The sequence below is a fragment of the Equus przewalskii genome, chromosome 12, assembly GCF_037783145.1.
Source record: "Equus przewalskii isolate Varuska chromosome 12, EquPr2, whole genome shotgun sequence".
NCBI classification, from domain to species: Eukaryota; Metazoa; Chordata; class Mammalia; order Perissodactyla; family Equidae; genus Equus; species Equus przewalskii.
In genome coordinates, this window is record NC_091842.1 from 29,754,676 (window position 1) to 29,770,714 (window position 16,039).

A 16,039-nucleotide genomic window follows, 5' to 3' on the forward strand; every position below is an offset into this window, starting at 1 on the left:
ACAGGAACCTGACCCACAGGGAAGGACTGCCTGTCACGTGCCCTCTCTCATGACCCTTCTTATATGGGGTACCATCTCTATTTCTCAAGCCTTTGAGAAAAGGTCTAAAGAAAAATAGACAATTTTTTTTTAATTTCCTAAAACACTTGAAATATAATGCACGAGAGGTTTTCTTTTTTCCTCTTAGCAAAAACAGGAAGTGCAAAGAGTTCAAACAGAAATTTAAGACATGGAAATGAGCTATCGGAAAGCTCTTCCTCACCCACAGCTCATTCTTCTACCATCAAAGGAAAGGACCAGGGCTGTCGTGAATTTACGGCTATGTCATCTAAGCATGAGAGGGAAAGCTACCCGTATACACACTCAGGAGAGAAATCAAAAATAATTTTCAGAGCGTCTAATACGGAAGTCCCCGGGCCCCGTGCACACCTCCCACTCTCGGCCACCATGCCGCACGGGCCTTACTTGATGGTCACGGTGACATCCATCATTTTGTCAGTGGTGATAGTTCCGAGGACATGGTGGCGAATGGCTGTCAACGTCAAGATACTGGGTGAAGACCTATAAATGAAAGAGTGGAAAGAAAACACCAGCAGCATCACCTGGTCGCTCTGAAAGGATCACACACGACCCCCTTTATGGGTGACCCCTTGACCCTGAAGCACACTACATGAAATTGCTGAGTTTGGGACAAAATAACTCCAGAAATACGTACAAGTGTTTTCAAGAGTAAACTAATTCTCTACTCCAAACTCAACACCTCCACTTCCCAGGGAGACCCGCAGGCATCTGTAAAAATCTAAAAACGGGAGCCTGGAGCTTGAGAAATTCCCCACACGGAGGGCAGGAAGACTTAGCCATTATATTTAAGCCACTTCAAAACCGCAGCCTTCTCCCCTGGGTTTGCAGAGTTCTTGGGAGAGACATTCTCCCTCCAGTCCTCCAGGAATTTATCCCAGTGTCTTAAAATCCTCATCTAGAAATTCTCTTTAATGTCTAACCTTACCTCTTCCAGAAAAAATACAAAAAACTCCCTTTGTTCTCAGAAATAATTGCAGCAGCAAGGGGCACTCACTCTCCCCCACAGAAGGCACACCCACGCCACGGGGCGCACACCCGGCTTACGTGTCATAGGTGTAGAACGCTTGCTCAAACCGGTGGCAGGAGCGAGGGGTCACCTTGTACACGCCTGCAGCCAGGAAATCAAGAGCAATTTTCAGAGAAGGGCATCAGCTACATTAAGCAATTCCAATGTTTGGAATCCAAAGGTGGCAACTCTCACTCGAAAACTCACAACACAGAGCAGGTGTGCAATCATGGGATCGGAAACGCCTTTCCCGCTGCCCACAGGGGATTCCTACCAAGGACCCAGTCCCTTTACCAGCCCGCTCTCAAATTCAGGATTTTCATTTGCCATAATTTAACAACTCACGGTCACTTCATCTGCATGGGCCAAGCTGACAGGTACGTGCACAGGAAAGAACCGGAAACACACCTCTACTGCAAATCACACTGAGACTTTTCTACTTAACAGATTCTCTTAAAGACCCAGAAGACACCCATGGCCTGAACTCCTTCCTATAAATATTCCTAAAAAGGGACGGGGCGGGGGAAGGCCCAGAAGATGACGAAACAGTCACAGGAAACCCTCTCACGCCATGAGCCTATGTGGGGTGACACTCAGACTCGGGGCATTGTCGTCATTTGCCAGAAAAAGACAGTCAACTTCAGGAAGGAGCAAAGCCTAACAACGGATTCCCCCAGTGATCATCAGCCAACATTCCGGCCACACTTCCCACGAAAACCTGAACCTGGCTCAAATCACCTCTGCTGTCCCCATCACACCGAGCGAGCGCCAGCACAGCTGCTACCGGAGAAAACGCCTCGGTGTCTCCATCCACTCTGTGCATCCTTTTGATCATTCGACGCAGAGTGACAGAGCACAGCACCTACCACAGGCCAGGCGCTGTGCTGGGTCCCGGGACTCAGTGAGGAGCAAAGCACATACGATTCCTGCCTCCGGGGGCTTCCCGTCCACAGCAGCCCAGCTACAACAAGTGCAGTCAGGGCGAGACCCGAGTGTGCTGAGCGGGAACACGACAGGGAGACAGACCCACAGACACTGGAGGGCCCCCTCCCCTGGGGAAGCAACATTGGAACCAAGAAGCGACACGCAGGAAGGCACAGCTCAGGGAGAGCACTTAACCACAGACTTGCTCGTTGCTTCCCCGCCAGCTGTCCGTCTGTCCTTCCTTGATACCGGACCCAGGTTATGTTCAGGGCACTCATGTGCCCAGCCTCCCTTGCCGCTAGAAATGACCATGTGACACGGTTCTGGCCAACAGACATAAGGAGGTTTCCTGGAGGGAGGCGGGCATGGAAAACGTCTGCCAGTCTCTCTCCTTGTCTTCCTGCCTTAAACACAACAGTTTTCTAAGGCAACAGCAGCCATCTGGGAAACACAAGGTGAAAACACAGGAGACTGCTAAAGGAATCACAAAGACCCAAACCCGATTCACATCTACTGGCTGCTGAACTCAGTTAGCCACACGCTGCCAGACGTCATCGCTGAGCCGGATTCACCCCACCTGCTGATGGCACTGCTGGACGGATTTTGTTACTTGCAGTCGAAGCCATCATAACTAAACATGGAAGGACAGAGCGGCTGGAGTGGAGAGAGTGGCAGACAGGGCTAGACCATCCAGGAGCTCAAGGTCAGGTTAAGGAGTCTGTATTTTATCTTGAGAACCAAGTCATTAGGAAAACGACAAATAAAACCACCACAGATACCACCTGACACCCACCAGGATGGCTAAAATCAAAAAGACAGGCAGTAACAAATGTTGGTGAAGACGTGGAAAAGCAGGAGCGCTCGCACTGCTGGTGGGAAGATCAAACGGTGCACATAGCCTCGGCGGAAAACCATTTGGTGGTTACTTAAAAAATTAAACATAAATTTACCATACGATCCAGCAATTCCACTCCTAGGTATCTACCTGAGAAAAACGACAACAGATGTCGACACAAAGACTTGTACTCGAATGTTCACAGCAGCGTTATTCCTAACAGACGAAAACCAGAAATAACCACCAACTCAAACAGCCACCAACCGGCGAGTGGAGACAGAGCGTGACCCATCCATGCGCTGGAATACCGTCACAGGAAAGAGGAACACACCACTCATTCCTGCTACAACACGACTTCAAACATGAACTCCAAAAGCAGGACGCTAAAGGAAGGGAGCCAGACAAAACGCCAGTATTGGATGATTTCATTTCTATGAAACGTCCAAAAAAGGCAAATCTGCAGAGCGACAGAAAACAACCAAGTAGCTGCCCAGAGCCGGAACAGAGATTAACCATAAACACGCGTGAAGGTTAGGCGGGGATGATGAAAATGTTCGAAACTGGATTATAGTGACGGCTGTACAACTTGGTAAATTTGCCAAAAATCGTCATACTGTACATTTGAAATGGGTGGATTTTAAGGTCTGCAAATTGCATCCCAATAAGGTTGTTAAAAGAGAGAAGCCACTGAAGTATTGTAAGCAAGGTGAGAGATGATCCCATTTTTATTTTAAAAAGCTTGCTTTAAGGAGAAATCATTGGCCAATGGTGTCACGTTTTTCAGGGTGAAGGCACTCAGCGGTCTTCCCCCAACACAAACCCAGGAGACAGGGAACCCCTCCCAGCCTCCGGCTCTAATTCTTTGGATAAAAACACTGCTCCCTCCAGAGGAAAGAGAGAGAAAAACACAAGTACGCTAACCATCACCACGACTGACAGCTCGATGCAACAGAACCAGAACGGAGGGAGGCCCAAGGCCAGCCACGCCCCTCCGGTGCTGTCCGTCCCTCCCCTCGGGCACGTCCACCCTTCCCCACTCACCAGGCTTGGACAGGCAGAACCGGTTGACGCCTTTGGAGAGGTTATAAATCCCCACGTTCTCAGGTCCATTTCCATCCTGATAAAATTCCTAGGGGACCGAAACCAATACAGTGACTTACCAGGGGAGACGGGGACACCGACATGATGGATAATATTTCTGTTTCTGAAGCAGTCATCTGTTTTGCCCATTAATCATTTGAGCAGCTGGGTGCCACAGGAAAATTAAAAAGCTTCAAACACTTCCAACAAAAATGTGTTCTTTCCCATTCAATCAACTAGTATTTATCAAGCACCTGCTATGTGACAGACCCCGGGCTGGTCCTGGGGAGCTGAGACGCTCCTGTTCTCAGGGGGCTTACATTCTAATACGGCAACAGAGGAAATCAACACGGGCAACAAAGAAACTCGGAGATTTCAGCCAGTGCGGGAGATAAACAGGGGAGCAGGACAGAGAACGACCCCAGGAGGCTTCTGTGGCTTGCTGGTCACAGGGCGGGCCTCTCTGAGGACGGAAGGCTGGGGCTGAGCCCGAATGATGAGAAATAACCAACGTGCACACTTCTGGAGAAGAGGCAGCGTTCCAGGCAGAGGGAAGAGCATGTGCAAAGGCCCAGAGGAGGGAATGAGCTTGGTGTGGAACTGGAGCAGGCCTGTGTGCCGCGCCCAGGGAGCGAGGCGGAGGGTGGTAGCAGGTGAGGGGCAGTTAGAAAGGGGCTTGTTGGCCATCGTTAAGGAATGCGGATCTTACTCTGAAGGAAATGGAAATCTACTGGGGGGTTCAAAGGAAGGAAGGGTTTCCCAAATGGAATGGTTTCCCAAATGTCTATCACTTAGTCTCAACTGCATATTAATAACCCGTCTCCTGGAACAAAGCTGTTTGTCTAGCATTTGTAGTCAAGTAGTTAGTGGTTGACCGGCACTGGAAACACCAGTTTCAGTCTCTCTAGTGTCAGAAACAAGTGGTCCCTCAGCCGCCATCTGCCTGCCTTCCTCCCCTCGGACCTGACAATGACATTTACCTTTGCTTGAAGTAAAAAAATTACATAAAATCCACGGATGGACCTATCTAGGTCTAGCCGGGTGTTCCCTCTCCTGAAATCCATTTGGGACACTGTCTATTGGGCGACAGAGACTCATCCACAAGAGAGTAAGACCCTAACAGCTCCCTTCTCTGCACCGGAGTAAACATGCGGGAGACACTGCCTCAGCCACACCTGCTCACGAATGACAGCAGTAAATGCCAGGGAAATTTTAAATTTGCACGAGCTTTACTTAAACCTCCCTATGACCCTGAGAAGTGGACAATATGATCCCAATTACGAGCAGAAAACAGAGGCTCAGGAACATCCAATGAACTTGCCCGAGGCTACAAAACCAAGGCTTTTGCGTTCCATCCATGGCTCCCCCAAGCCACCAAAGTTAGAAGTCCGTGTGGGGCCAGGACAAGAAAAGCTCCCAAATAAAGGCATCTCTCCACGGGGGGGATTAAAGGCTTGCCCATGACGCTTTCCATCATAGGTGGGTGAGTCGAGGGGCGGAAAAGGAATCGGACTTGACCCTGGTTGTAATATTCTTGGCAAGCTAGTCCCTCTCGCTTTCCAAAAGGTGAGTGTCCTTCCAAAGAAGAGAACCCTTACAAGTCACGCATACCAGAGTGATGGCATGAGACAGGGAGCATCTCAGCATGTAGCCTGTCTGCCTGAACTCCACCGCTGACACGTCGTCTTCCAGAACCTCCACCTCCAGGCTCTTGTTTTTCCAGCACCAGTCTTCATGCATCATGCTGACTGCACGGCACACGGCACAGAGACGCGTGGGCGGAGCGCACACACCCCCGGAACACGACCAGGAAAGAATGGCGACGAGTTAATCTCTAAAACTGTGTGCACGCACACACACACACACACACACACACACACACACACACCAGGAAAGAATGACAATGAGTTAATCTCTAAAACTGTGTGCGCACACACGCGCGCACACACACACACACACACACACACGAGGCAGCAATGCTTGGAACAAGTCACTGCTAAAGAAAAACTGAAACCAGTGGCCATTAAAATCACCAAGAAGGAAATTTAACTGGGCCTAAAGATGAGGTTACAAGTAAGATATTCAGGGATCAGCAAACTTTTTCTGGAACGGGCCAGACGGTATTTTCAACTTGGCGGGCCACACGCCCTCAACTGTTCCACGCTGGCTTTGCAGCCACAGACAACAGAGGAACAAACAGGCGTGGCCGGGTTCAAATAAAACTGGACTCATAAAAGCAGACCACGGTTTGCCAACACCTGATGTAACAGAAAATAAAATTCCCCAGGAAGAGCCGTCTGCTCGATAAGCTATCCACGGCCAGCAGCTCGAGGCTGAGCTCCTGGAAGAGCAGAAATACAGGCTTCTCGAGAAAGGCAGGAAGGAGAGAGCCAGGTCCACCAGCACCTCCTGCTCATCAGGCCCCGTGCAAGGGGCTGACACACGGCCTTTCATTAGTCCTACATTCTGCAGAAGGGTCTACTACTCCCATTTTAGAAGGGGAAACTGAGTCTCGGGGAGATCAGGTCACCACCCACGGTCACACGGCTGCTGGGTGGGAGAACTCATGCGTGTCACTATTTCACTCTCTTGTCCGGCATTTGGCAATAAAGTGGCGTGAAGGAGGGCACCCTCCCCAAAGAGGAGAAGTGTGTGGGCTGTGCTGAGCAGATGGCCGTGGGTCACAGAGCCCCGACTCCTGCATCATTGCCCAACGCTGAACAAATAGCACATTCAAGGTCAAGGGGCAAAGCAGAGTTAACACAGGAACGGGAGACAGTTGGACACAATGTGAGAGCCGGGTCTGAGAAAGTTCAGACAGGCAGGCAGCGTGCGAGGGCCATGAGATGCTGCCTCGGGTCTTACTCTTGTATTTCCCGGGGAGCACGTTGTCAAACGTGAAGGTCATCGAGTTGACCTTGCCCGAGAGCTGGAGGCTGCGCTTCTCGCCCTGGCGGCTCAGCGACTGCAAGGTCACCAGCAGGTCGCCGCAGGTGTCTGCAGAGAAAAGACAGGTGGGCCGTGTGTCACTGCCCGCACAAACCACAGCACCCACTCAAACCCTCACCCTCTGCGGGCCACCTGCTCCCACTCAGCTGCTGAATGGCAGTGCCAGGAGAGCTTCCTCAGAGCAAGTGTGTGTCTACCCGATTCTAAGAAGTTACCCCAATGCACCGTCACAACAACCCTGTGAGGCAGGTACCATTGTCATCTCCCTATTACAGATGAGGGACTCAAAGCAAAGACAGGTTAAGTAACTTGCCCCAGGTCACACAGCGAGGGTCCCAGCCCACATAGGCTGGTTCCAGAGTTGACGTTCTTAACATCTGTGCTGCACTGCATCTTGACGTGACCACACTCAAGCTTCATGAAAACCCTCTGAAAGTGGTAGTATTCCCATTTTACAGAAAAAAAACTGATGCTCAACAAGTAAATGCCTACAGTCTCATACCTGGTCAGTGATAGAGCCAGGACTGAAACCTGGGCCTAATTCCATCTTCCTTTCAGAGTCAGAGGGGAAAAAATCCCACATGTTCTTTTGAGAGGCAAAGCAGGAAAAATCCACAAGAGAAGTTTCTGGAGAGCCACTGGGGCGATTATTCAGCAAGAACTGCGCACAGTACGGACGCCCCAAGACCACTCCCAGGGGTGGTTTCTGCTTTCATCTCTGATGCTTCCCAAGGGGAAAAGCTCACCCAAATCCCCCTTCTCCCCACCTCCTTCTCTGAGAGGATGTGCTCCTGCTTTCGATCGCCCTCTTACCCAAACAGGAGACCTTTCCAGAAACCGAAGCCAAGAACTGCACGAAGGCCACGTTGAGCACAGGCCGGTCCGTCACCTCGAGAGGGAAGGTCTGGGGCTTCAGCGTCAGCCCTGCCCTGGTCTCCGCCTCGGGAACCACCACCTGTGGACACACACGCGGGACAGGGTCAGCACTGCAGCGGGGCCTGCCTCCAGGGCCCAGGCCAAACAGACTCTGAAGGACAAAGGCTCGTCTCTGGGCCTGGTTTTACAATCACAACCAATGTGCCAACAGCCTGAGTGGAGAAAACACATCTCTAACCAGACAGAGCAAACGGGTCTTCAGCAGGGCCATGGTGGATCTGCCTAACTGTCCACAGGGGCAGCAGCAGCCACCCACCGCCCACACGGTGGGCGGAGACCACACAGACCCCAGAACCTTTTCCGGGCCGGGGGTCCCTCCTGACAGGCTCTGAGCTCGTCAACACCGTATGGGGGACCAGTCATGGGATCAGGCCATGTTCTTCCTCTTCTTGTGTGTGCCTTTCTCAGGCTAACAAGGGAAGGGGGCAGCGGTCACCTTTTCTATCCCAGGAAAGATTACATGATGGAACTACCCTCCCTCGGAAAAGTCCCTCTCATGCCTCCAAACAGGTCCCAAAGGCTCATCACTGTGGCCAGCTTCGCAAGGAGCTGGCTGCCTAGTAAGGAGATGTCGGCCCACAGGTCACAACTGAGAGGAAGCAGGGAGCAGGGCCCCCGCACCCGCTTCACGGAGGTAGGCATCCCACCAGCCCTGGAGGACAGCAAAGTCCCAGAAGGAACCTTCCAGGCCGTCTCGTCTCCCCGCACCTGCTCGTACTCGGGCAGAAGCAGCAGCTGACTGACGGGTGGGGAGCCTGACACCCACTGAGACGCGGTCTGAGACCACACGGGCACCACGCTGGAAGGCACAGAGGGCTGACCTCCGCTCTGTCCCGCCTCTTGCCCGCTCACCCCACCCAGGCTCAGGCCTTCACCCTCGCAGTGAGACCACAGGCCAGGGCCTCCCCAGCCTCCCTGCCCGCCTGGAACAGAAGATCAGACAGGGCGAGGCGGGGAGACGGACGCTCCAGTTTGGCCCCGAGTTCCAGAAACCAGGCGCTGTGGAAGTTACCCAGCTGCCGCCAGTGAGTTCCCTCTGATCTCCTGTGGGATTCATGAACATTCTATAGCAGCCAGAAGCCCGGGAAGGCAGAGGCGTGACCGGCAGCCCGATACTGAGCCCCAACGAACAGCAGGCCTGGAGAAGGGGGAGGTCTGTGCATGGCCGGAGCCAGCTGCTGTCTCTCCTGACTGTCACATGCTGGGACGTGAAGGTTTCAGATAGAAGCTGGGGCCAGGACAAGAAAAGCTCCCAAATAAAGGCATCTCTCTACGGGGGGCTAATAATAACACTTTTTAAAAATCGCTGCCCTTTAAATAAACAGAACAAAACTCCTCGTACCTGGACTTTGTAGGTCCCTGGCTTTGCTTTAAAACAAAATGAGCCCTGAGCATCCGCCTCCACAGTGACCAGTGCCTTGTCCTTCTCTTGCGACGACAGGACGACTCTGTATTTACTCATCTGCTTGGCGCTGTCAGGGAAGCGGAGGATGGCGATCTGGCCACAGACGCTGAACCTGTGAAAGGGGCCGTTCAGTCCAGCAGGAGGACGCGGCTGCAACCGGAAAGGCGCTTATCAACCCAAACCACGCGACCGCCTCCCGGCCCTCGCCCCCGAGACCAGACCAGTCCTGAGGAAGACACAGGCATGCAGCCCAGATGGCTCCGGTTTTAAAAACTGGAACCTTCGGAAGGAAGACTGGACCTCCTTCTGCATAAGGGAGAAAGGCAGGGCTGTGCGTTTCTGGGTGACATCCGCAACCCCCACTGTACAAGCGATTTTCGGAAAATCTGCAGATAAAATGTTTCAGGCAACTGGATCCCCGATGGTGGAGCAGCCCCGGACTGAGAATGCAGACCAGGCCTTAAAAGCAAGAGCTGCAGGCTGCCTGAGAAACTGGGGCATTCCCAGGGCCATAAAAGGAAGCAGGCCATAAAAGACGCCTGCCCGGCCTGTGATTGTATATAATGCCTACACGAAAGCAATCTGAGAGACTTGAACAGCAAAGGTAATTAAGTGAAAAAAAAATGCAAAGCTAAAACTGAACTCCTTAGGAGCTGGGAACCACAAAAGCAACTTCTAATTGAAAAGTCCTATTACAGTAACGACTCAGACTGAAGACTCAAGGAGCACTGTGCACAGACACTGACGCAGAGGCACCACGAGCGGCACATCGACTCTCTGATAAGAGCGACAGCGTCCTCAGAGTGACGGTCCTCTTTGAGTCAGTCGACGTGTTAAAGCGTATAATAATGTGTCACAGCTGGAGGCCACCAGGGTTTCTTTAGCTAACTCCAGGTTTTATTTTCTAATCTTAAAGCATCATTTTAGATAAAAATTCAGTTGTTGCTTTTGATGGAAAGACGATAAAAAATGTTGTATTCGACGTTAGATAATTACGGGGTACAGAAAATGCTGGAACGTGCGCTCGGCCGCAAACCAACAGCAGCAGGAACGAGGTGGGGGACAGTGTCCGTGAACTCCAGGAGGAATGAGAGGCATGGTCGTCTCTTTAGCTTGGAGGGACCCGCCCGCCACAGGAGCCCATGGTCTGGAGCAGGGACCCAGGCCCACCAGCCACGTGTGTTTGTGCAAACCGTGGTTTACACACTTCTATTTTCAGTCTTTTAAATGGTTAAAAGGAGAAAAAAATCAAAAGAAGAAGAGTATTTCGTGAAACATAAAAATTATATGAAATTCAAATTGCAGTGCCCATGCATTCAGGGGGACCAGCCACGCCCAAACATTTACGAATTGTCTGTGGTGGGTTTCCTCATAGACCATTCGGCCCACGAGGCCGACAATCTTTGTTCTCTGGCCCTTTACAGAAAAAGCGTGCACGCCCCTGATCCAGACTGAAAAGCACGCATCTCGGTTCTCACATCCTCCTTCCGTGCCCTTGCAGAATAAAAGGGAGGGAAGAGAATACTGATGAGCTCTCAAGGACCTTTCATATTCGCTTGATTTCTGAACGTGTCGGGGGAACGTCACCTTATTTGTTCCAAGTTGAATCTCTTTGCCTCTCTGAGGTTTCAACATTTTAACCATAAGATCTGGTTTAGCTCATATGCTCAATTAAAGAGAAGCTCAGTTACCCTAAACCTCAAATGGATATTGGTTGTTAAAACAAATAAACTAAAAAGCTGGAGGGAGAGTGTTTTGTTATATGGAAGCCCTGCTCTGTGTCAACACATTCTTTCATCAGGGTTCATGACATTTATAGACAGAAACTGGTAATTTCCGTGCACTGTGAGATAACTATATTCTCACAGTCGTTTCGACAGAAGTCAGAGTTTATTTTTCAAACAAATGGGGAAATTTTTTTTTAAGTAAGAAATATCAATGAATTAAAAGGCAAATGTGCTACATTGGTGCAAAAGGAAAACAATAAGTTTTTCCATAGATGTTCAACAAAGGTTATTTTTCTTTCTTTGACCAAAATATTCCACTTTAAGGAAGAAAATAACTATCAATATAAACCTATTTCTCATTTCCGTGAATAGCACCTCCGCCACCCAGCCAGTTGCTCAAGTAAGAAACCAGGGACTCCAACAGCCCAAGGCCTGTTGATTTGCTCCCTGTATTATCTATCCACCCGTCTACTTCCCACCCCCTCCCCTGCAGCCCCCCTGGGCCCACCTGCCACCGGATCTCGGGACACCTGTCTCAGCCTCGGATCTGGTCCCTCCCTTTACACTCTGGCTTCCCTCCTTCCGTTCTCCACGCCACAGCCAGTAAAAACAACACCACTTCCCACAATGCCGTGATCCCTACCACTCCCTTGCTGAAAAGTCTTCACTGGTTTTCCGCCGCATCTTGGGGAAGAAAGCCCGTCCCGCAACACGGCCACAAGGGCGCGGAGCTGTTCACCTCACCGGCCGCCTCCGGCCACGCTGGCTGTCTCCCGAGAGCTCCTCCCCCTCCCTCCAGGCCTGGGGGACACGCTGTCCCCTCTGCCGGGAAGTTCTTCACTGAGCTAACCTTCAGTCCTCCAGAAGGCCTCAGCGACCCAGAGAGGCTTCCGGAGCTCCCACTCTACGTCAGGTTCTCTGCGAGCACCCCGTCCCTTCCCCAGACACCTCCTCCAATTCACGATCACAGATTCATGAGTCTGAAGCCGGCCTCCCCGGGAGATGACAGCCTCGTCTTCACGATGTCAGTGTGGTTCACCGTCCTACACTGAGCACTGATCACAGCGCCTCACCCAGAGGAGGGGCTCAACGATGCTATGAAAGGAAGGAAGCCCAGGCCTCGGTCCCGGAACACTTCCTGAGGCTCCAGCACAATAGGGACACAGGACCAGGCTCCACCAGTGTACCCTTCCTTGTCTTCCACACATCCCTGGACCCCCAACTTGACCCCCACCCCCCCAATCTACAGAAAATGGTCACCGCGGCCTCCTCAGTGACCAAGCCAATGGACTGTGTTTTCAGGGCTCACCTCCTGGACCTCCCTGACCCTCATGTACCACCTCACACCTAAAACCCGCCACCCAGGTTCTCCCGCCACCCTCAGACAGTGGCATGCCAGTTTTGGTCTCCCATCTTCCAATCTACCTGCTCTTACAAGGTCAAGGCTCTGGCTGCCACCTATGGCCAAATCTTCAGGCTTTACAAGCTACCCAAGCATCTATTGGAGAGCCCCACCTAGTGGTCCCACAGACCCCTGTGGCCAAAACGTAACCCTCGTCACCAACGGGCTCCGCTTCCTGTCCACAACCAGTGGCACCACAACCGTCCTGCTTCGCAAACCAGGAACCCCTAAGTGTTTTTCCAATATGTCCTGATCTCCCTACAAGGCAAGCCCTCACCAACTCTGTTTCAAGTCCCCTGCACTCCAGTCTTGTCCCCTCCAAAGCCTCCTCCACCATGCCACCTCCAGCCATCCTCCAGCCTTCGTGCTCCACGTCACCAGCGTGCCTCACTGAACGAAAGGCTAACCACATCACCTCCATGCTCAGAACCGTTCACTGGCCCCTTGAGCCCCAGGGGAGAAAGCCCCACCTTCCAACGGGGTAGAAAGAGGCCCTCTGAGCTCTGTGCCCTCCAGCCCACCACGCTCCTCTGCCCGCCCAGCACTTCCCGCTCCAGCAACACCAAGCTCTGGGCTCCCACCCACGCCCTAATTTAAACCCACTTTAACTTTGAAGCAAGATGATTTTCCTTAAGCATCCAAGGTATAAGTCCCTTCAGTTTATAAGAATTAGCACTAATCTTTCTAAAGAAGGCAGCCTGACTTCTCGACAGGTGTCTGAGGCTGGATGCGGATCCTTGGCAGAAACACAGTCAGATGTAAGGTCACTCTGTCCTCCGCTGGCTGCCAACGTGGGCACGGGCACTTCCAGACCCCAAGGGAGGAGCCTTACCCTGTTGCAATGATGTCGGCCAGCTGGGGTGTGTTGGGTGCGATTTTGATCGTCACAGTCTCAAAGTAGAGGTGCTCCTTCTGAGCATGGATGGTGTACGTCCCGGTGGTTATGTTCTCCAGACGGAAGGAGCCATCCGCTTTTGTTCTGACTGCAAAACAGAAACACGCCAACAAAAGATGAGCCCGAACAACTACACACCCCTCCATCTACACAAGACGACGTGAGACAAAAACCCAGCAGAGGTTCAGAAACTCACTGAGGTTTCGTCTCCTTTCCATTTCTCTCCGTGATCAAAACCCAAAGTGGCACACAGCCCCCGGGGTCGCGTGCCTGCCCACCTTTGATTTGGTTATTCAGAGTGACCACCGCCTCCGGAACACCTTCTCCTTCGGGTCCATTCAAGACCCTCCCAGTGACGGAGAATCCCATGACGTGGAACACGGGCTAAAAGAGGAAGGACAGGAAGAAGGTTCCGCGGGCTTGACCCCCAAAAGCTCCCCTTATGCCGCTCACAGCATCACTCAGCACACCGGCCCACGCGGCTTCTCCCACGCCAGCCAGGCTCCCTTCCAACTCACCCACACACGCTGCTCCCCCCCTGGCAGCCCCCTCCCTGTATCTGTCTTGTTCCTTATATTTCCAACACGTTGATGTTTGTCAAATAACTGAATAAAGCATTACTTCTGTGCGAGAGCTTCCCCACTCTTGCTCCCGTCCTGCCTCCTCCCCTCCAACGCCTCCATTTTGGTGAACCACGCCGTCCCCCAGGCTCCCAAGCTTAAAGCATGGCCTCACCTTGGACCACCCCCGCCCCACCTCCAACACGGATCAGTTCTGTGGGGTCCACTTCGGCAGGGTCTCCAGAGCACCTGTGTCCACCTCAGCCTGAGTTCAAGTCTGTACTAACTCCACCGGGACCGGCTCACTCAACCCCAGCTGCTGCACGGGCCACAGCGTCCTAGGCTTGGTCTACGTGTCCGCACTGCCCCGCTGCTGAGGACCGTGGCTCTACTGTCCCTGAGTCGCTATATTCCAGCCACGCTGACCTCAAGCTGCCACGTGCATGCTCCACATGCATCCCTCACGTGGGGCCTGGAGGCCAGCAGCTCCCTCGGCCTGGATCATTCCTCCCCCACAGACCGAAGGTCTGGAAGGAGGCCGCTCCTTCTCACCGTTCAGGCTTCGGCCCAAACTGTCCCCACCTCCGAGCAGCTTTCCCTGACCGTCCTGTCCCAGGAGCCCCTGCCCCCGCCCCGCCCGTCACCACCCGTCGCACCAACCGATTAGCTTCACCGAAATATCTGTCGAGAGCTGAGAGGCCCTCGTCTGATTTCTCACAGTCTGTCTACCTCTTTAGAATGTAAGCTCCACCAAGATAGGGACATTTTCTGCCTCAGTTGCCTGGTACATAGGAGGCCCTCAATAAAGGCCTCCTGAAGGGATGAATGAAGGCATGAGGGATGCAAGCGTACATGCAAGAGCATTTGAGAAAGCTTCAAAAAAATAAAATGGCTTCCTTCCTTCTTGATCTTTCTAAAAAGATGTGGTTTATCCTCTTACGCACTCCTATATTCACTCAACAAACACTTTCATTAGGCACCTACTGTGTACCAGGCACTAAATCACGTTAGGAATACAGGAAAGAATAGGGACTCTCAACAGTTCCTGACCTCACGTGGCCTCAGGCTGCTCCCTGACATTCCATCCAGCTCTCTATTTAAACACTCAGATTTGCTCACCATCTGGGAACATCCTGCCCCACTCACCTGCCCCCATCCTTCTCCACAAGCCCCTCAAAGTCAGCCAGGACCTCATCCTCTCTCTCTTCTAACCCCCACCCCATGCACAGCACAACTGTCAAATGCTTTACTGAATCTTAAAAAGCAGAGTCAGGAGCCCACGGAGCGTGGGACCTAAAAGCCAGCTCCCACCCGTTTAAGCTCCTTTAACACAGTACTTTCAAATGTAACTTCAAAGAAGACGATTAAAATCGAATTTTTGCAATAACTGTCACACTGGGTGGTCCATTTATGAAAGACTGTTATTTTCCTTTGGGATTTGCTCTAGCTAGCAAATTTGCTACAGTAACCATCTTCTACTTCTTTAATTAAAGATAGAAATGTAATGGAAAACACATTTACCATCTATTTTAGGGTCTAGAGAGTCTGTCGGGCCATCTATCACCCCATCCACTACCCAAACTATCACCCCACCATGGTCCAAGGTCTGACAGCTCCCCACCCGGGTCCCGCGCTTCCACCTTGCCCCCTGCAAACCTCTCGACACGGCAGCCAGAGGGATCAGGCCTCTCCTCTGCTCAGAACCTTCTGGGGCCCTGCACGACCTGCCCCATTCTCCCTCTGGCCCTCCCTCCCCTTCCTCCCTTCCTTACTCCCTCCACTCCAGCCGCCCCAGCCTCCCTGGGGTCCCCCAAACCTTCTAGGCACGCTCCTGCCTCAAGACCTTTGCACCTGCCATTCCCTCGGTCTTAAACACTCTTCCCACAGATGTAAGTACAATTTGCTGCGTCTTCCCCTTCAGGTTTTTGCTCAAATGTCATCCCTTCCCAGTGAGAATTTCCCAAGAACACCCTGTAAGATGGCAACCCATCTCAACTTTGAAACGGGGTCATCTTTCTTGCTTTATTTTACCAGAGAACATGTAGCACCTTTTCATATCCTTCTAATTGACTTATGTATATTGTCTCTTTCTGCCATCAGAATGTGAATTCCACAAGAACAGGAATTTTTGCCTCTTTTTGGGCACTGCTGTGTGCCCGCCCCTAGAACAGCATCTGACACGTCTGTCATTGGCACTCAATGAATATATTTCATTGAATGAAGGAGACAGAGCTGGGGC

At 52.0% G+C, this 16,039-nt stretch overlaps 1 protein-coding gene across 1 annotated transcript in view; it reads right to left on the reverse strand.

Moving 5' to 3' along the window:
• Nucleotides 1–16,039, reverse strand: part of LOC103543256 (BOS complex subunit NOMO1) — a 50,311-nt gene that overhangs the window by 19,352 nt on the left and 14,920 nt on the right. Inside the window, exons 10-18 of the mRNA XM_070566657.1 lie at nucleotides 13,519–13,624; nucleotides 13,178–13,328; nucleotides 9,154–9,328; nucleotides 7,689–7,830; nucleotides 6,792–6,923; nucleotides 5,538–5,674; nucleotides 3,888–3,975; nucleotides 1,126–1,189; nucleotides 466–561 (exon numbers count right to left, since the gene is read on the reverse strand). Coding sequence (XP_070422758.1) covers nucleotides 466–561; nucleotides 1,126–1,189; nucleotides 3,888–3,975; nucleotides 5,538–5,674; nucleotides 6,792–6,923; nucleotides 7,689–7,830; nucleotides 9,154–9,328; nucleotides 13,178–13,328; nucleotides 13,519–13,624 — 1,091 coding nt within the window. The remainder of the gene's footprint in view (nucleotides 1–465; nucleotides 562–1,125; nucleotides 1,190–3,887; nucleotides 3,976–5,537; nucleotides 5,675–6,791; nucleotides 6,924–7,688; nucleotides 7,831–9,153; nucleotides 9,329–13,177; nucleotides 13,329–13,518; nucleotides 13,625–16,039) is intronic.